The sequence below is a fragment of the Thrips palmi genome, unplaced genomic scaffold, assembly GCF_012932325.1.
Source record: "Thrips palmi isolate BJ-2018 unplaced genomic scaffold, TpBJ-2018v1 HiC_scaffold_6, whole genome shotgun sequence".
In the NCBI taxonomy this organism is placed as follows: Eukaryota; Metazoa; Arthropoda; class Insecta; order Thysanoptera; family Thripidae; genus Thrips; species Thrips palmi.
The window spans coordinates 1,899,204-1,918,945 of NW_023144633.1; the positions used below are offsets into that span (position 1 = coordinate 1,899,204).

At 48.7% G+C, this 19,742-nt stretch overlaps 4 protein-coding genes across 9 annotated transcripts in view; 3 read left to right on the forward strand and 1 right to left on the reverse strand.

Moving 5' to 3' along the window:
* Positions 1–2,915: 2,915 nt before the first annotated feature.
* On the forward strand, positions 2,916–4,181 carry LOC117651527. The gene is made up of 6 exons (XM_034395606.1): positions 2,916–3,074; positions 3,174–3,314; positions 3,383–3,502; positions 3,583–3,682; positions 3,778–3,858; positions 3,941–4,181. Exons 1-6 carry the CDS (start codon positions 2,970–2,972, stop codon positions 4,078–4,080), a joined length of 687 nt encoding a protein of 228 aa, XP_034251497.1. The 5' UTR covers positions 2,916–2,969; the 3' UTR covers positions 4,081–4,181.
* Positions 4,095–8,059, reverse strand: LOC117651524 (nucleolar complex protein 3 homolog). The gene is made up of 14 exons (XM_034395592.1): positions 7,920–8,059; positions 7,308–7,651; positions 7,043–7,215; positions 6,717–6,961; positions 6,466–6,622; positions 6,229–6,362; positions 5,955–6,155; positions 5,693–5,881; positions 5,433–5,614; positions 5,145–5,353; positions 4,879–5,060; positions 4,675–4,806; positions 4,474–4,571; positions 4,095–4,388 (listed from the first exon to the last, which is right to left on the reverse strand). The coding sequence occupies exons 1-14, from the start codon at positions 7,920–7,922 to the stop codon at positions 4,184–4,186; spliced, it is 2,454 nt and encodes an 817-aa protein (XP_034251483.1). The 5' UTR covers positions 7,923–8,059; the 3' UTR covers positions 4,095–4,183.
* On the forward strand, positions 8,044–10,793 carry LOC117651526 (RING-type E3 ubiquitin-protein ligase PPIL2). Its single transcript, XM_034395605.1, has 11 exons — positions 8,044–8,214; positions 8,285–8,504; positions 8,627–8,770; positions 8,864–9,029; positions 9,125–9,255; positions 9,412–9,535; positions 9,621–9,769; positions 9,862–10,013; positions 10,095–10,284; positions 10,380–10,522; positions 10,616–10,793. Exons 1-11 carry the CDS (start codon positions 8,183–8,185, stop codon positions 10,701–10,703), a joined length of 1,539 nt encoding a protein of 512 aa, XP_034251496.1. The 5' UTR covers positions 8,044–8,182; the 3' UTR covers positions 10,704–10,793.
* A 174-nt stretch (positions 10,794–10,967) lies between these two features.
* Positions 10,968–19,742, forward strand: part of LOC117651525 (paxillin) — a 38,590-nt gene continuing 29,815 nt past the window's right edge. For 2 of the 6 annotated variants that reach the window (XM_034395593.1, XM_034395594.1), the window contains exon 1: positions 13,151–13,322. In XM_034395593.1, the coding sequence (XP_034251484.1) occupies positions 13,166–13,322 (157 nt within the window). In that variant the 5' untranslated portion in view covers positions 13,151–13,165. Of the gene's footprint in view, positions 11,142–13,150; positions 13,323–19,742 lie in introns of those variants that run through there. The other 4 variants (XM_034395601.1, XM_034395602.1, XM_034395598.1 and 1 more) reach the window with 3 other exon arrangements.

Genomic DNA, 19,742 nt, shown 5'->3' on the forward strand with positions numbered 1-19,742 from the left:
GGAGAAGTCATGCTGCAGGCAAAGTAAACTGATATGTTAATTGAAAAAAGATTTAATGCATAAACGGCCATTCAGTTAGTTGTTGTTACTGTTTTTGTCTGCTTTTTTCTACACCAAGATGAGAAAAGCTAGATTAATTTTCTAGTCATAAACTGTACTTGTGAAACAGCCACCATACAACGTGGTTTCCAAGCCACCGCGTGAGGGAAAGCATCTTTTTGTGTGGTGCCTTGTGATATTTATTTCTGGGGTAGCTTGCCGCTACCAGCAGCCATTATGGACATAACAAAGATGATGATTTTAACAGTCTTCCTTATTCCATACCTATGTCTGTTAAAATGTTAATAGGAGATGTGAACAGAGTCATATCTTGCTTTCTTTGTGACTTGGAGCAGGAAGGATTGAGAGGGTTCGCTAGTTTGGCCTGAAATGGCACAAAATGGACTGTTTTGTACATTCTCAGAAGTTCAGAATGTGGTCTACATCCTATGGAGCCAGGTATATCAACTTTATGATGACGTATTCTGGGGAGTCTAGACCCTACATATCATGATTTTGTTTTGACAGCAGCTTCCAAGACTTTTTTCTTACAAGAAGGTGTTGAAATAATTGTTTTAATGCTCTCTATGAAATCATATTGTTCAAATTTTTGTACCTTTACGCTTCATATTGTTTTCTATGTATTTCATCGTACTCTTCTTACCCAACTTCTTTACATACTATTTATTATACGCAGTGAAGAGACTGATTCCCATACCTAGAAATTTGAATCAATTGTTCTAGAGGAATAAAAATGCAGCAGACTTCAGATGTACTCAAGATCGTAGTAGCAATCATGTAATTCTGCATAGACATTTTCAAGATGGTGAAAGAACCTTGCCCCTTGTAAGTGTCACATTTTTCTTGTTTCCCTCTCAATTTTATGTTTATGTATTGCAATCTTTTACCTGTGTCTGACCAAACCTAAAGCCGTTTAAGTTTGCTGAATAATTTACTTTATCTTTGGAAGCAAAAGCAGAACAATGATTTGAGAGGTAATGTTTAGTTTGGAAGCTGTGGAAAGGAGCAAGGACCTTTGCTAGGAAGTTCCTATGTAATCTGTTTATTTTGACTTCTTATATGCTTTCGTAGCAAGATCATTATGCACACATCCATTTTGTTAAGCCTTTAACGTGATAATTATGTAGACAGCCAATCAACAATCACTTCTTAAAATTTATGCTCCTTTGAAAATTGAGTCAAGAGAATTCAAAGTAATCATGCACCACCCAAACATCACATCATGTACATGACAGGGATGTGAATGTTGAATGTGTCTTCTTCAAAATTAAAAGATGTATGTTAAATGTACGGATAGTGTTAACTTACAATACCATCAATAAAGAAGATAACATAAATTGTTGCCCTGACAAGGTTTCTTTCATTTATCCATTCTTCAAGAAACAACCTGCCTTGACAGAAAAGCAAAACACGAGCAAAACACGGCAAGTCACTTTGGTCAAGTGGACGGCGGCAGGGCGCCGGTGAAGTCCGCGAGGGAAGCCCCCGTGCTTGGAGTGCAGTGCTGCACGGCTTAATCGAGCGCACCTCTCGCGTCACTCGATTCACGGCGCCTACAGTGTACAGTAGCTTTGTCCGAAGGCAGCGGTGTACAGCCTGGCCGGCAAGTACGGCAAGTCCGCCCCGCCAGGCGAGGCTTAGCGAGCGAGGCTGCCAGGGAAGCACCGGCCGGCACTGCCGGCACCGCTCGCGTCACGCCGTGCTCTCGCTCGCGGGAGCAGTGTCGCTCTAAGCCGTCTAGAAATGTTATCAGGCCGCGGAGCCGGCCGGCTAGCCGACGCGACGCCGCCGTTGGTGCGGGCTGGTGCTTCCCTGGCGGACTTGCCGGCCAGGCTCCCACTTCCAAGTGTACCCACCGCGTGCGGCGTCCAGATAGGTGCTGCACCACGCCGATTAGGGTGGCACTCCAAGCGTAGGGGCTTCCCTCGCGGACTTCACCGGCACCTCGCCGGCCTATAAGATGGGCTGCAAACCGGCAGGGGGCACGACTCTCAGTCCGACTGCAACGCCGAGCACAAGAACAAGGCAGCCAAGATGGTCCAGCCAGACAACCGCGAGCAGGAGAGGGAGCGCGAGAGGGAGCGAGAGAGGGAGCGAGAGCGAGAGCGCCAGAGGGAGCGCGAGAGAGAGGAGGCACTCCGTCGGTACAACGAGTACTACAAGCAGCGGGAGGAGTAACGAAGGTGAGTGCGAGGAGTGCTTTGCTGTCCGAGACCAGGAACGGTTTTTTTTTTTTTTAGTGTCGTTGTGCTGCAGCGAGTGTAGCAGTGTTAGAGAAAGCCTGTGGAAAGTCATGTCCTGAGTTTGGTCACCCCGACGGTTTCTGACATTCGCACTGTCCCTCGCCTTTCAGATCCAACCAGTGTAGCCGGAGGCGCACCAAAGAGGCTCTGCAGCACGGCCCATAGGCCCTTCGCCTCGTCCCTCGTCCATCCACCTTCCCGCCTCTCGCTGGCCTCTTGCGTCGCTCGACTTCGACGCGGAGGACAAGACTGCGCGGCGACTCCCATCTGCTGCACCAAGAACCGTTCCACCAATAATTTATGTCATTTTCATCATCTTGATCCCATCATTTTATTTAAGCTTTAATTTATTCATCATGCTTTTTTAAATAAATAAACATTGAAAAGAACCGCTGTTTTCTCTCCACGGACACCAACATGCATCCCTTTGAAGATTCACGCCGAGCGACCGATTCTAACGCATTCTCGCTGATACGGCAGCCTACTCTGAAAACTAGGTCATTGGATCAATTTTTTTCTCACTCAAACCACTTACTGGTGAAATACTCGCAAAAATTTTTTTAACAGAATATTTTTAATACATTTGCGAGATGTTGGCCAGCCTGAGCTTGACCGCTTCCGCAACCGTCGAGTCGAAACGCTTTGCCGCCAGTTCCAGAGTTCCACATGCACAACGGATTTCGATTCCACTTGACGAAAAGAGCGAATCACGACCCGCCTGCCTTTCGATTCCAGCAATCCGCTCAAGGCAAGAATCCAACGATGAACCCGGTAAGATTCCCGATTGACCGAACTCCGAAGCTCGTTCGGACGTCACTGCCCGTACCACACACCGCAAGTTTATAACTGCAGCTCGTTTGTGCGTGTCAGTGTGGTGGCTGGGGTCCTTCCTCGTCCTCGTCAGACCTGTCCTCGTCAGCCTGTTGGCCCGTGAAGCGGTACTGCCGGCGCGAAGGACCCGCCTGGGTACCCGTCGATGACGGCTCAGGGTCTTACACCTTGCAGTGCCGAGTAAGTCATGAGCTGGTCTACAGCCTCCTTGTTGTTTTGTCCTAAAACAAAGTTCGTCTTCCTCGTAGGGTGGTCAGCTAATGCTCTCTCAAAGTGGAACCGTTCTGGAGTCCTTGCCATTGAGCAACCACACTCAAATGCACGGCATATCGAAAGGGGATACTCTGCTGATTGCAGTGCGACATCAGGTAGGCTTTGCTTTTCGTCATGAAAGAATGAAGTTGTTGCGTTGTGAATGCCTTTAGTTACTGTATATCTCTACCTCTAGACCACAGGCCGTAAATTCAAAGTGCGCTTTTCATCTCTACAGACCTCAAAAAGCTGCGTAAAATATCTACAAAATTTCTTCCCCATGAAGGATATAACAAGTAATAGCTGAATTTCTGAGCTTCTCAGCTGAGCTGAGTTTCTGGGTTAAAATTTCAGATCTAAACAATTAATAAAACGTTGCTTTGGATTTCAGAGCCAGAAGAAAGTGTACCCATTCCACTCGGTGAAATGTATGAACAATTAATGCATACAACACCAACAGATTGTGTCCCAAGTAAGTTAGGATCTATAATGCATCTAATCCCTGAAAAGAGTAAATCTAAAATTTATTTTCTATGTTCTCCTTTCCAAACTAGATCCAGACCCAATACCTCCATCATTTCCTCTTGAAGAGACGCTGCAAATGTGTATTTTAGACCCTTCCTTTCCAAACCTGGTTGTAAGAGTTGCTGATATCTTGTCCAAGTTTGATCAAGCAAGAGAAGTCGATGGTTAAAAGACACAACAATGTTACTATTGAAAATTTAATTTGCAATTTTGTCTTATAAATAGTTTTTTTTTTCTTTCTCTGAAATATATAACATCCCAATGACAACACTTTACCTGTGTTTAGTCATAGCACTGTAAAAGTTAACAACCTTATCTGGCGATTCCATAACTCTTTTCACTTCCTCATCAAGTGATGCAATGGAAATATAATGCTTGGATGCCTTCTGCTTTGCAATCACTTTTTTCGGTGGTGGGATGGCAGGGTTGAAAGCCACACTGCTGCCGTCATATTGAAACAAAAGATCATCTGCAGTTCTGTCAACAAGAAAGAGTTTTAAAAAATGGTGGTCAAGCTTTTGAAAACACTAAGAACACTGAAGCACAGAATCAGAAAACGTACAATTTTGCTAGATCCAGAGGTAAACTCCCTGCACCAGTGGGTGGTGCACCAGAAGCAATAAAATGTGAGTACTTCCTGACATGTGGGTGGTAGTGGCGCTAAAAGAAAAATATCAATTCAATATCACACATTACTGATTTTTGGAAAATATTTACATAAGACGTCAACCAAACAATTTGGTTCCTTAAAGTGTTTTCTCACCTGGAGTAGGGCTACTTCCCACAGAGAAGAACTGCTAGCATTACAGTATTCTGGTTCTTCCAGCATTGGGTCATACAAGCCTTGGCCACCAGATAGGTCAAGATCGAGAAGAACATCAGCAAACTTGTTGAGCTGAAGGGTTTGGTATTCAAATTAGTGGAAGGTTGTTACAGAGTCGTTACATATTACCTCAAAGAAATTTACCTGAATGACATTTTTTATGTGACCAAGGCATGACAGGGATCCATTATGCAACAGATGTAGAGACAGAGTTGCCAAGCGCTTTGTAAAGGCCAAAACTCTTTGATGAGAGACCTTTTTTCTCCGTTTAATCAACATTACTTCCACAGTCCTTGCCAAAATGGATATGTCAGAGTGAGTTTTTCCTGAACAAAAATATTGCAACAGTGGAGTTTAACCGCTACTAACACAATATCAATAGTTCTTTTTTAATTTTTAATAAGTCTTACCAGCATGGATTTGCAGCATGTTACGATAAAGGTGAGTGTAGAACCGAATTGGGTCAATAGTTAACATTTCACCTTGTCCGGATAAAATAGTAAATACAGTTTGCACAATGTGTAACTGTTCCCGGTATCCCAAATCACCTGACTCCATTAACTCATTCATACAATTGACCAAGTCATGGTAGTACTCCAAATTGATACAATGTGAGAACCTGAAGAAAAAAAATCATAATAAGTGTACTTGGAATGGAAAGTAGGAATTGGATAGAAAAATAAATGTAACATAGGTACTTTGCTAGTCCTTCCAGACAAACAGATAGAAGTTTGGAATTATATTCCTGCTTCAAAATTCTGAAGTATATCATAAAAACTACTTTCACCACTTCAGTAAAAGCCTGCTGCTTTTTCTGTTTGTTTTCTTCTGCCTCAGTTTCCATCAGTTCCCTGTTGACTTCTTTCAGCATTTTCTCTCTCTGGAAAGATCAAGAGAAAACAATAATTTTTCATGACTTACCACAAGATACAAGTTTCAAAAAATGATGCTACAATACCTTTCTTTCAGTCCTGGACATAGTGAGAATTTTCATTTTGCGTCCTTTAAGCTTCTTCTGCTGCAAGTCATCCTCTTTTTCCTTATCTAAGTTAATGTCTTTGATGCGCAGGGAAAGAAGAACTTCAAGCACATGTGGATGAGCATTGTGCTCGCGTCGTTTAACCAATCCATTTATGCGTTTGACAATCTATTATTTAGAAACAAAGTTGTCAGATGAGGCAACTGAAGTAAAGTTAAAGAACCTCAACACACAAACTCACCTCAAGTGAAATGTCACCACGCTTGTCTTCCTTGAAAACCCTCTTAATAGCATCTCTTGCAATGTCCCGCACAGCAGAGTTAGAGTTGTCCAGAAATGTTACAAGAAAATAAGCTAAATTATTGGAAAAGTTAAAATAGGGATGTGCTACTAACAGTTCTGCCATACATTTGACAGAAACCACCCCAAGTTGTATTTCTTGCTGTTGAAACAAATGATAAATTAATTACATGAACCAAAACAAAGCACTCTTCATAAGAAAACAAATAGCGCACCTCTGAGCTTTTCCTAGTATCCCCCTTCTTACGTATGAGACATGACGATAGGGCTTCCAATTTAGTGAGGTATTTCTTGTAAGCAGCCAGCAGATCTTGCTCAAACTTCCGGAGAGCTATAGTAACCTTTTTAACTGAAAAATTCAAAAAATAATAAAGGTTGGAGAAAATATTTAAAAAGAAAAACAGGAAAACAAAGGTTAAAAAAGGTAGGCTATCAAAAACATTGATACTTACGCTGAACTTTTTCTATTTCAATATGTCTGATGTAGTAAGAAGGCAAAACATCCTTAAATACTTCCAGCAAAGACACAGCTACAAGTTTCCTTACTGAAATCTTCACTTCGGGGTGAGTCTCTTCCATCATCTCCAGAAGAGGTGTAAAATTAATGAGCTGGAAAACAAAAATGATCATTTTATGTAACAAATGAATGAATTTGGGCCACATGATGAAGTTGGGAAAATTTTTAAAACAGAAGCCAGTTTACCTTTTGTTCGGGATTTTCAATAATACCACTGCATAACACACCAATATGAAACTTTCGCTTATTTAAAATAGCTTCACGACGTGCTAGTAACTGAGCAGTTGTGATAGGCTGAAGCGGATCAATTTCATCAACTTCATTTAAGGTGAAGTCTAATTCATCATCACTTTCCTTCTCAATTTCAGGTGTCTCTACTTTCTTTGCTTGCTTAGCAGGGCGTCCAGCCTTTTCTGGCACTTCATCTGCATCTGTGAAATTTTTTGAAACGTGTTTAAAAATGGTACATAAAATTGAGCTTCAGTGTCAATTATTTATCCCTAGTATCTCACCATCACAATCAACTTGTCTGATAACCAAACCATGTGATGTCTTTATGGGCAATAATTGCTTCTGCTTTGGAGCAGATACAATGGTTTCAGCAAATTCATTTTCTAATTCATCTTCCTCCTCCTCCTCTTCGTTCCTTCTCTTCTTTTTACGAGGTCCTTTCCCTGAGCCTTGGCTGAAAGATAAAGTGAGATACAATTAAATGTAGCATAATTTAGAAAACCAATAGATTTATTATCAAAATAAATAAGAAATAAAGAGACATACTCAGCTGAAGACCGTATTTGTTTGAACAATTGATAACTACGGTCGGTAACTGACTTCTTGATGAATTCAAGATCATCATCTTCTACCATGCTCAACAAATCTGCCCCTTGTTCGAACTCATCCTCTTCATTATGTTCTTCAACCGTTGGTGTTTGTTGCCCTTTCTTTGAGGGCACTTTTTTCGCTTTTGCGCCACTGGCTAAAAGGCTTTTCCTTGCTTCTTTTTTCGCTTGGCGAGATAATATTTTTCCAGGGCGTACCTTCTTGTTTGCCTTCTGATTAGCGAGCTTCACCTTGCTCACCTTGTTCGACTTAGTCGCCTTCTTCAAAGCTTTTTGTTTCACCTACAAACATGGAAAAACAAAGTATTTTTTAAAATAAATTTTAAATACGAATGGAAATATTATACGACATGCATAAGAAATTTCTAGCAAAGTTGTCAAGCAGTTAGCAGAAAACCACCTGAAAACGTTAGGTTATAGAGGAGTACACAAGACATTTACGAAATAAAATAACAAAAGTACCATTTCTAAATAAGTGAGTTTCAAGCAACGTAAGCGTGCTGAATGAGCAGAATATAAAAGTGTGAGAATTCGCTAAAAGAATACATACCATTTTGAATTGTTAAAGAAAACACGTTCACGTTTCAAAGTCAAAACATGCTGCTTTCGGAAATCGCGATTTTTCATAGCACAGCACGCGGCCGGGTCTTTGATTCCACCGCAAGGAACAAAAATCCTGCCTGTTTGTTGATGTAAAGTTGTAGTTACAGTCGAGAAAGTCTGAATCATATCCTCTCTTTCTTTTAGCAATCCTTGATCAAGGACACTTTATATTATTTTTGAGAGGCTTCTGTTTGTGTTCAATCATTCAAAATGGGGAAACGACAACATCAGAAGGACAAGATGTAAGGAGTTTGTTGTGCTTTTAAGGTTAATTTTGCTCTTAATATGTTAACTGACATATTATTTGTGCAGGTACCTAACTTACACAGAGTGGAGTACTCTGTATGGAGGGAAGAAAGCTGACAATCCCAACTCGGATGAGGCTAATTTCAGACGGCTTCCATTCGACCATTGCTGCGTCAGCCTTGTACCCTGGGAGAACCCTTACTGTGATGAGAATGGCAACGTGTTTGAGCTTCAATCTATCTTAGATTATTACAAAAAATATAAGAAGAATCCTATCACTGGAGAGGTAAAGTGTTTTCTCTCTTGAGTTCACCCGTCAAGGTTTCAATTAATGCCTTGCGGTTTCGGGGCCTTGAAACCAATGAATCAGCTCTCAATTTGTACGTTTTCATTATGTCCCTTTTTCAGGCACTAGATGTTAAAAAGCTGACCAAGCTTAATTTTTCGAAGAATGCTGAAGGAGAATACCACTGTCCTGTGCTATTCAAAACATTCTCCAACAGTTCTCACATTGTTGCAATCAGCACCACTGGCAATGTCTTTTCACATGAGGTGGGTGTAAACACAAAGCCCAAAACTTAAAAAAAAAAAAATAATATTGATTGATTGTTCTTTGAAGCTCAAACTTCTTTTTTACTCTTGCAGGCTGTTGAACAATTGAACTTCAAAACTAAAAATTATAAAGATTTGCTCACTGACCAAAACTTTGTCAGGAAGGATGTACTAACTATCCAGGATCCACAAAATGTTGATAAGTTTAATTTATCCAAGTTTTATCACATTAAAAACAGTCACCGTTTGGTAGAGGATGGTAAATGATCTTTAATATTCTTGAACTTTGGAACACTGTCCGATTATTATATTATTGTATGTCAATACTCTTCTGTGTTTCTTCCCATTTGTAAGACGATGATCCAACTGCACGTTTGAAGAATGTGAACAAAGAGACACAACTAGTCTTAGATACCCTGCAAAAGGAGTACAAAGCACCAGAGAAGAAAGATGTCATACAAGAAAAGGCTGACAAATTTAATGCTGTGAGTTGCATCATATTCTTTTGATTCGTTCCATTCAAAATTTTACACCAGTTACCGTGGAGAAAAGAAACAAACTCATTGCGTGTGGTTATTGGATTCTTTTGTCCACGGTGGTATATATGTTCTGTTTTTCAAGTGCATGTTTTCTGCCTAAAGGCACATTACTCTACTGGTGCTGTTGCTGCTGGATTCACATCTACAGTCATGGCCCCTGAAACTAAAGCAGAGGCAGCTATTGTCGAAGAGGATCTGGTGCGCTATGAGAGGGTCAAAAAGAAATGTTGGTTTGTTGCTTGATTGTGTTGTTGTTACCAATTAACATTGCTCAATCATTTGTAATTTATTCTTTTCTTCTTTTCTCCTAGCTTATGTTCGCCTGTATACAAATGTTGGGGTTCTTAATTTAGAACTGCACTCTGATTTGGTTCCTAAAACCTGTGAGAATTTTTTGAAACATTGCCAGAATGGATACTATAATGGAACAAAGTTTCATCGCTCAATCCGAAATTTCATGGTGAACAATTTCTCTTATTGCCCTGTGACTTAGTGATTAATGTTCTCTTAGCTTCAATATTTGTCATTGGTTGTGATCTTGAATGTCCTTAGATACAAGGTGGTGACCCAACAGGAACTGGGACAGGGGGACAGTCAATCTGGGGCAAACCATTCAAAGATGAATTCAAACCTAACTTGACTCATACAGGAAGGGGAGTCTTATCAATGGCCAACTCTGGTTCAGACACCAACAAAGCTCAGTTGTAAGTTTTATCAAATTTTTTTTCTTGTTTTTTATTACCCGAGCCAGTTTTTACCTTCACAGTGCCATTTCCTGTTTTCAGTTTCATCACTTATAGGTCCTGCCGACATCTAGATAGTAAGCACACGGTTTTCGGCAAAGTGGTTGGAGGCCTTGATACTCTTACAGCGATGGAACAAATAGAAGTGGACAACAAAGATCGACCTATAGAAGACATAGTCATTGAAAGAGCAAGCGTTTTTGTTGACCCATACCAGGAGGCAGATGATCAAGTATGCTATGAGCCATGATGCAACTAGTGTTTACCATAATGTTTTCTGGAAAGAAATGCCTGGATGTAAGAGTGTTTTAATTATTTTTTTGACAGCTTGCAGCAGAACGAGCTGAGGAAATGAAGAAAATTGCAGAGGAAAAGGCAGCGTTAAACCGGGCTGCTCCAAAGAAGGATGCTGCATTGAAAGTTTATCGGTCAGGTGTAGGGAAATATATTCCAAAGCTCGATAACATTAAGTGAGTCTTCAAATTTTTTATTCTTTCTATTGCGTGCCTTTTGAGAAAATGTATTGTGACCACTAATATTTTCATTTATTATTAAAATTTTAGGCCGGAGAAATCTGACAAAATTTCTGAACCAGCTCCCAAAAAGAAGAAAGTTGCAGGATATGAATTTGGCAGCTTCAGTAATTGGTAGTCTATTGGATATTTTAATCATGGTCACCTTATTTACAACTATTTTTATCTTGTACTTATGCTGTGAAATACAAATTTCTATAATATGTAACACCATTGAAATTTTTTGACTTTACTCTGCATTATTTGACCTTGCTTGCCCCAGTTCGCACAAATAAATACTAAAACAAGTTCCTTTCGATCATTGACAGTAGGGACGCGAATTTAGTTTGAATTTGGCGCGTCCTTGGTGCTGTCACATTCACATTGACATTGGGTTATCAGCATCGGTAGTCGGTATTTTCACACTGATATGGTTTATCTCCAAATTTGTCACCCGTTCTAAAGTCCAAATTTGGGCCCTCGTTCGGGGCTGAATTAGTGACGCGCTACCGGTGGCCTCAAAAATAGTTGTTCCTGAACAGAAAGCCCCGTTTGTCGCCCGAAATGGATGATCTAGGTGAGTAAAGCTGAGGACTGTGCCTGTCTTAATGTCAAAATTCGACAAAGTCTAAGTTTGAGGACTTTAAGCCCTTGCCGCTTGTCTCGGTTACTATTTCGTGTTTTTAAAAATAAATTTTCAATGTTTTGAAGCTTTAAAAAAAATTTACACAACGAAAATAAGGAAGTGTGACATCAGTCGTGGGCGTTGTGTTTGTAAACAATGTCCTAACCTTTACAAAGTTAGGTTATCTCTTGCTTATTTCGATCCAACTGCCACTCCTCAAAAGATCTCCCTGAATCATACATTGACTGCCACTTCGCTCGCTGCTACAATTATTTTTTCAGCACGTCTCTGTCAATGCACTGGCATATCCAGTCGTTAAACAGCGACAACTATTATGCTCTGTGGTGCTACGCTCAAGCTGACTGGGGTAGTTTTTCTTTAAAGTAGTTGCTTCTAATATGGTTCTAGTGTATCCCAAAGGTATTGAAACGTAACATCTTCCCAAGATGATAGGATTTGTCTCCAGTGATTGCATCGCAATGCCAGCGATTTGCATCTGTTGCGTAGAGTGCTGTATACCTGAATTGATTTCTGTGCTGGTGTCGTATTGCTTCATGTGATTCATAGCAGCGTCATCTTCTTCTGATTTCTTGTGGCTCTGATTATGCCTCACGCTCATGTTATTACGGCAAGTGTGTGTAGCTCATTTCCACAGCATCATCGCTCCTGCACTGTCGTGCAATGACCTAACTGTCAATGAGCAGCTTCTTTAATAACGTCCCAAATTGCTCCCTATTTTATTTTATATTTGTTTCAAAAGTGATTTAAGCATGTAGTTAACTTCTGGGTACTTAATGTTTCTACAGCGAAAGACTAGACTGTCCACTCATTATCACGGTGTTCCTACGTGCTATGCGTCAAGATTGAAATTTGAGCCAATGGCTGATAAACACTGGTTGACAGGTGCATCCATGCTGGATTGCCTGCCGCTTTCCAACCGGACTGTACCACACCACACTGTACTGCACTGCACTGACCCTAAGCTAAGTAAGGTGCCTGTCGGCTTGTCGGCGTCTTGGCAGGCGGCTGAGCCGCGGCTAGCAGCCCCACTGCAGTACACTACACTGCAGTGTGCCGTCTACCGTCTGGTCGAAGACGTGTCCGAGAGGCGGGGGGAGCAGGCACTGCCAGGCAGGCAACCCCGAAGGGACCGCGGCGCGGCGCGGCGCCTCCACCGCGAGGGGCGGGGCGGAGGGGCGTCGGGGCGTCGAGACGCCGGTCGGGTCCCTGCCAGTGGCGGTGCCCTAGCGGTGCCGCGGTACCGCGGTGCTGCTGCTGCACTGCTAGTGGCCGCTGGCGCGTCGGGCCAGGAGCACGTGCGCGTCGAGCGTCGCGTCGCGTCGAGCGTCGAGCACGCGTGTGGAGCACGCCGCGCCGCGCGCACCGAGGTACCCGCCGAGTCTCACCCACCCACGTGTCGATGGCGTGCACGCGTGACGTCACCCTCCGACGGAGTGACGCGTCCGTGACGCGCGTGCGGACGCCGGCGCGTGTCAGTGACAGGCACGACACGTGTCGCGCGAGGGGCGAACACCTCCAGTGAAGGCGTGCGGGCAGAGCAGCGGAAATTACCCGCCAAACCGCCCTCAGGGCCTGTGGCTGCTTGCAGTCTTGGACTCTAGGACCTCTCGCGGGCTGTGACACTGTGCGCTGCCCGTCGAGCCGGCACTTCGGACTGACACCTCCAGTTGTTCGCCCCTCGCTGTGCGACGTGACGTGTCCGTGACGTGTCTGTGACGCCGCTCCGTCGTTCGTGACGCGTGTTGTGACACGCCGTTGGCCGTGTCGAGTCAGCCCGGCGTTGTTTTCCCGCCACATGTTGACCCCGTGTTGACCGGCTCGCGCTGCCTCTCTCGCACTCGTGGCGCCGCCGTCGGGGTGCGAGAGAGGCAGCGCGGGGAGACACCGCCCGTTGACGGCGGCACAGTGACGGTGGCGTGACGCGCTTGTCCGTGTCCAGGCCCCGCGGCTCCGCCATGGACCGCACGATGTACGGCAAGGTGGCGCCCGGCGACCTGCAGCGGCCCTATCGCATAGCCATGGAGAACGGGTCGGAAAAACCTGGCTGTAAGTTGGACACGCCCATTATGTGGACCGCCAAAGTTGTGAGATACTCGGAAAGCGCGACCCTAGGTAAGGAGCTGCGAGGCCAACTGACTGCAACACCACACGCCCGGTTGCCCGGTTGGCTTTGCAGGGTGTGTTTCGTGTGCTTGTTGCTGCTGCATCTTAGTGCCGCACAGTGCACGCACTCGGTGGACGTGGAGTCGCGGCGCGGAGACTGGACAGGGCCCGCTCTGTGCCGCCATGGAGACACACTGCGGGGTTGGACCAGCCGGGGTCGGCCAGGCCTAGCCAGGCCGGGCCGCGCTGGGTGTGTCCAGTTTGGTGCTAAGCCGCGCGTGACCGGAGACATCCTGCAGCCTGCCTGGTGGTGCCGCCCCGCGGCCCGCTTTTCACTTATTCATCACCGAGGCTTCCCATTCTCGTTATTTCGGAGCCTGCCTCGCAGTGCCTCGTCTGGCCGGCGGGGCGGATCGGCCGCGAACACCAAACACCGCGTGTCGCCCATTTGCTGTCGCCGGGTTTCACAAATTCACTCTGTCGCACGCGGGGCAGCCGGGGCGCGCGGCCGCGTGTGGGAGGCCAGGGAAAGGGGTGGGGGAGGCTGGCCGAGCCGGCGGCCGTTGGACTCTCCGTCAAACCAGAGTCCCGCCTAACCTAACTTGCCAACCTAACCCGACCTAACCCTCGCCGCGGGTGAACGGTGCTGATAGCGGGCCACCTGTTGGCCGCGGGGTGGACCACGCCGACCACGCCATGGCGGCTCCACGCGAGCGGCGGCAGCGTGTTGTTGAAACGCCGCCAGGCTATTTCCACGTTAGCGCCGCCAACCTTGGTACACATTATGAAATGCCCCTGCTTTACGTGGACCCCGTGGACGCTGGGGACCCACAGTGGGCCAGAAGACCGGTGGAGGCGGCAAAAATTCTAGACGCGTTTTGAGCGCCAGAGTCTCTAAACAGGGCTCGATGCGAACGTGTGACCCCACCAATGGATTCCTCGTTCGGAGAGCAATCCATTGGTGGGGTCACACGTTCGGTTCGAGTCCCATTTAGTGACTCGTTCGGAGCCACGGCGTTTGTCCCTTGCTGAGAGGACTGCTCGGAGGGCCTGGAGACGCAACGGTCTCTGTAGACTCTCTCGCAGGCCGGCAGGTTGGCAGGCCTAGACGCCCAGGGGAAGGGCATTCCTGTTCGCCCACGTGCGTGTGTACGCCGCGTACCTGCGCAGGTTCGCCAACGCACCGCCGCGAAACATGCACCTCGTCCGGCCCTGCACTGTCGGCACCGCACTTGCGTAGGATTTGGCCGAGCCTGGCGCGGCAGCGAGGCACGCCCCGTAAACGGCACAATTTCGAATCGCACTCTGCCAGGAACTGGGCGAGGACTTTCCGATCTCCCGCGCCTTGGCTCCACGTCCACTCGGGTGCTGAATGCGTTCCGTGTGCTAACTGAATGCAACTGTTTTGTTCCCTTGTCTGTAAAGTCTCTCATTTCTTATTCGTGTAACGTTCAAATTTTTGTTCAAATCTTATTTTTTGAAAAAGCCTCAATTTTTCATGATTTTTTTCTCCCTTATATTTTTTTTTATCGTCGGTGTTTTAACGGGCCACTACGGAATTTTAATGTAGCCAGCAACAAAGACATGGCGCACCGTGACCTAACCTTTGACAGTCGTGCTTTTGCTAATAAGCTGTACATTGCCTGCATGTGTGTGAGTGTGTGTGTGTGTTTTTCAGGGTTAGGCTGACGGTGTGTGAGGAAGTGAGGATCCTGGCAGAGCATAAGGCGGCACTGTTCGCCCTCAGGTGGCTCGCTAAACAACGAACGGGCGTCGTCAGGTGCTGCTGCGCGCTGCGCTGCGGGCTCGAATAGCTTGCCGAAACAACGCACACTTTTAACGGGGCACTGTCGGAGGAGAGGAAGTCTCGGTCGCGGCCTTGGGGGGCACGTCCTCCTCATGGCTCGGCTCGAGTGTGGAGCACTCGCGATTCGGCCTTACGTTGCCTTACGTCGGCTTCGGACGGACAGATGCACGCAGGCCGCGCAGTACTGTACCTAGGAAGAAAGGCCTTTTAAATTTTCCCGGCGGTCAAAGAACTCTTTCCACTCACGCAGCACACTTTTTCACGAACTTTTGTTTGTTGTCGAGAAAATACAATGGTGGTTGTTTTTATTCTCCTTCGGCTGTGGTCTTTTTTGGGGTGTAGTGAACAGCACCTCGCTACTCCTGTAATCTACTGTGTCCTGACGTTGGAACAATTAGCTGATTTGTTTCGTCTTTGCACGTTGATTGGTTCTCCGTTTGATGTGGCCGCGGGCCGCACCGCGCGGCGTGCGGGAGGCCCTCTAGCTATTTCTGCGTGGTAATGAACGCAGCGGGCCACGCTAGCGGCACGCCCGCCCTCGCCACCAGTGGGCCACCACCACCCGCCAGCACGCCAAGCACCCCCTTCGCTCCGCTGCAAGTTATTGTCCGAGAGGAAGCAGTTTGCTTTGCGCGCCTTGCGCTCGGGATGAGTCACCGAGCCTGCCGCCAAACCTAACCCAGCCTGGTCGCGGCGAGCCGCAGCCTTCTTCTGTACCCACACTGCAGGGTCCTGGTCCGTCAATGAGCGCCACATGACGTCATCAAGGGAAATGGGTGTGAAATTCGCCAAGAGAGAAGCGCGCGCGCCACTGTTTGAAAACGCGCCGTAAAACCGAGCCGAACTCACACTTGTTTGAGGCGGCTGCGTCCTCCGACTTGCAGTGCTTGTTGGAGAGCGGCCGATAAACGCGCTGCTGCCGACTTCCGGCCTGCCTGCCTGCCTGGCTGCCTGCCTGCCTGCCTGGCTGCCACTCGGCCCGGCCCTGCCTCCACGCCTCGCGGTGCCTCGCGGTGGATGGATGCCTTATGGTGCCGCCGGAAGGGGGAGGGGAGGGGGTTAGAGGGTTGAGGACGCGCGGTGATGTATTTGCTGTGCCACTACTCCATGTGGTCGCGGTCTCGGTCGCGGCGGTGCCCCCTCTTGCTTGCCCCCTCTGGGGCCCTCTGGGGGCGGGGAGGGCGAGACGGCGACAAAACGCACTCGAAAGACGGATCGGCGGCACGGCGAGCAGAGGGAGCGGTGGATGGATCGCTGTGTACGACATTGTTGCCGCGGATTTATTTTGACTGGTGCTGCTTTTTATTAATCCGCTCTGCCGGCCCCAGGCGGCCCCGCCCCCTTGCCTCACAGCCGCCGACGGCTTCCTCAGGGCGACCCCCCTTCGATCCCTGTCCCCACTGCTATGAATAGCGTCTGTGTGGTGCCGGCGTGCGCCGCGCGTGTGTGTGCGTGCGTGCGTGCGTGCGTGCATTGTGCACCGATGACAAACACGACCTCAACAGCGCGAGTGTTACTTCGCGCACGTGTTTCGACGGCGACGTGGCTGGAGCGCCCGGCAGGGCAGGCAGCCCGGCGCGCTAGTGTGCGTCGCACTGCCGGCCGCTGCCTACCTGCGCGGCGCTCTCGTTGACGGCGCTGACGCGCTGCAGCAGCTGTGCCGCGAGGTAGCCGTGGCTTAGCGCACCGCGACCGTGGCCTTGACCTAGTGCAGCGCGGCGGTGCGGCGTCTCCGCGGCCGGCGGGGGCGCCAGTCCTAAGCGCTGCCTTTTATGGCAGAGACGCGGCGCGGCTCGAAACCGGCCTCACGTCTGTAATGGCATGCATCACGTCGGTGACGCAGTGACGCACCGGGGTGCGGGCCGCCCGGGGCAGCCAGGGCCAGGGCCCGTCGGCGAGCGGGCCCCACCCCGCCCCACTGTAAACGCCGCGTCGTTCGCGCGGTTCCGCTCAGCGCCCCTGGGTCCTAGAACTGGCCGCGGAGAGCGTGGTGCCGCTGGGACCACGACGACGCACTGGTTTGTGTCACTTGGCGCGCAGTTATTTTTACGGCGTCGCGTCACCGCCGTTGTCTCGACACTGTCAAAAGCGAAGTGTGTCGTAGAATTGCACGTCGTGGTTCGGCCTGGCGGTTGGACCACGGTGGGACCTTTGTTGGCCTCGAGGGGGATCGGTCTAAATTCGGGGTGATTGGGTGGTTCGGCGGCAGGGCGCGGCGGGGCGGCACCGTGTTGTCGCGGGTGACGTGGTCGTGGTGGCGGCGCGGTGGCGGTGGCGCCATGGTTGACCGACCGGCCCGGCCTGCCCAGGGCCTGCCCGCCCAGCTGACCGATTCCGAGAGTCGTTTTCGTCGCTGTCTCTCTCGCCCTCGCGGGCGTCCGCCATGGGTGTGAGAGAGACGGAGCGACGAAGCAGACTCGGAGTGAGTCTGCAGGCCGTTGGGCTGGGCGCGAGGCCAGGACGGCCGCGGCGTCTCCCTCGCTCCCCCTCGACGTGAATGAGTGCGCGAGGGAGACGACCGCCCTCGCCTCGCCTTCAAGGTGGTCGCTCGCGTCGCCCGCGTCGCCCGCCTCGGCCGTCGCGAAAACAGCCGAAAAGGAAGTGCCGCCTGCCCAAGAAAAATATGTCAGCTCGTCGCCGAGGGCGGGAACCGGGAAGCCCGCGATGACGAAACGGCTGAAACGCAGCGCGCTCGATTGGCGGAAAATAAAAGAAGAAAGGGAAATGGGATGAGCAGCTCGAAAATAAGTTAAGCGAGTGTTTGCCGCGTGCCCGGCCTTGCCTGCGCCGAGGGGCGGAGGGGGCGGCGGCGGCGCGAAGCGAAGCGTTTCCAGGGACGCCGTCGTGCCAGGCACCTCCCCGTCGACGAGCCAAGCCGCGCTGCCTGTTTGATTTCTCGGGGGTTTCGGCCGGGCGTGGTCGCGCGGTCGGCGTGGCCCAGGGTCAGCTCGAAGATGGGATTACGGCGTACAAAGCAATCTATTTTCGGTTTGCACTGTGCGTGGGCGTCAGCGCGTCAGGGTGTGAGGGTGTTAGGCCCCAGCGCCGCGGCCTGCCGCCTTGTCTAGCTTCCCCTGGCTCATTACGCGGCCTGGACCAAGGGGTGCCCAACTCAAGATAATCATTGCACGTCTAGTCGGTAATCAGTGAAATAATCAACATTATCCAATGAAATGACAATCAAACTTTCAGGGATTCAATCACTTTTGACCATTTTTGCGAGACCGCTGCTCCCAAACTATCAGCGGTCAAAGCCTTCCCGAGGCGGGGCATAAAAGAGTAGGGTCTTCAGAATAGTAAGGCGTCGAGGGAGGCCTTTGACCGCAACTAAATTGGATGCAGTGACCGCTCAAAGTCAGCAAAAACGTTGATTTTCTGAAATACATTCACTTTTTGACCATTTTTGCGAGACCACTGCTCCCAAACTATCAGCGGTCAAAGCCTTCCCGAGGCGGGGCATATAAGAGTAGGGTCTTCAGAATAGTAAGGCGTCGAGGGAGGCCTTTGACCGCAACTAAATTGGACGCAGTGACCGCTCAAAGTCAGCAAAAACGTTGATTTTCTGAAATACATTCACTTTTTGACCATTTTTGCGAGACCACTGCTCCCAAACTATCAGCGGTCAAAGCCTTCCCGAGGCGGGGCATAAAAGAGTAGGGTCTTCAGAATAGTAAGGCGTCGAGGGAGGCCTTTGACCGCAACTAAATTGGATGCAGTGACCGCTCAAAGTCAGCAAAAACGTTGATTTTCTGAAATTCATTCACTTTTTGACCATTTTTGCGAGACCACTGCTCCCAACTATCAGCGGTCAAAGCCTTCCCGACGGGGCATAAAGAGAGGGTCTTAAGAATAGTAAGGCGTCGAAGGAGGCCTTTGACCGCAACTAAATTGGATGCAGTGACCGCTCAAAGTCAGCAAAAACGTTGATTTTCTGAAATTCATTCACTTTTTGACCATTTTTGCGAGACCACTGCTCCCAAACTATCAGCGGTCAAAGCCTTCCCGAAGCGGGGCATGAAAGAGTAGGGTCTTCAGAATAGTAAGGCGTCGAGGGAGGCCTTTGACCGCAACTAAATTGGATGCAGTGACCGCTCAAAGTCAGCAAAGGCGTCCTGACCGCCTCCATCGCCGTCCTGGAGCAGGGCGGGTCCTTCCTCGGCCTGGCCCGCTGCCGCTTTTAGACGACGCGGTCTGGATCGTGTCGCCAAGATGCGCTTTCTTTGACGGCCGTCTGGCCGAACGGGTGCATTCCCTCGCCCGTCCCTCTAGGGTCTCTCGAGGGCCTCTCGAGATGGCGATGCTGATTCGGCCTCTCGGTCAGACAGACGGCCGGGCGGGGCCTTGGGCGCGCGTGCATTTAGCTGCTATTCGCGTGTTTCTGACATTCCCTGCAGCCTCGCGCCGTACCGTGCTCCCTCTATTGCAGCATCGTGTGTTTTCCGCTTTGCTTCGAATTTTGCTCGCTGCGCCTGAGTCGATTTTGCAGCCCGTGTGGAAGTATAGTTGACAAAAACTTGGAAATTGTTGTCGCGCCTGCAGCTCCCCGTCGGGCCGGGCCGAGCCGGGCCGAGCGCAGCGGCGACGTCCCTTTCCTGTTTGAAATGAGACGTGACAGGGCGGCG

Excerpts from the sequence above, each read along its gene's own strand:
- LOC117651527 (XM_034395606.1), top strand. The coding sequence starts at position 2,970 with ATGCACAACGGATTTCGATTCCACTTGACGAAAAGAGCGAATCACGAC. Across the intron at positions 3,075-3,173 it reads AGAATCCAACGATGAACCCG|TGTGGTGGCTGGGGTCCTTC; the intron begins GTAAGATTCCCG and ends TGTGCGTGTCAG. Across the intron at positions 3,683-3,777 it reads CCCCATGAAGGATATAACAA|AGCCAGAAGAAAGTGTACCC; the intron begins GTAATAGCTGAA and ends TTTGGATTTCAG.
- LOC117651524 (XM_034395592.1), bottom strand. Across the intron at positions 5,354-5,432 it reads TGTCTGGAAGGACTAGCAAA|GTTCTCACATTGTATCAATT; the intron begins GTACCTATGTTA and ends TTTTTTCTTCAG. Across the intron at positions 4,389-4,473 it reads CCTCTGGATCTAGCAAAATT|AACTGCAGATGATCTTTTGT; the intron begins GTACGTTTTCTG and ends TCTTGTTGACAG.
- LOC117651526 (XM_034395605.1), top strand. The coding sequence starts at position 8,183 with ATGGGGAAACGACAACATCAGAAGGACAAGAT. Across the intron at positions 9,770-9,861 it reads GCTCAATCCGAAATTTCATG|ATACAAGGTGGTGACCCAAC; the intron begins GTGAACAATTTC and ends GAATGTCCTTAG. Across the intron at positions 10,014-10,094 it reads GACACCAACAAAGCTCAGTT|TTTCATCACTTATAGGTCCT; the intron begins GTAAGTTTTATC and ends TCCTGTTTTCAG.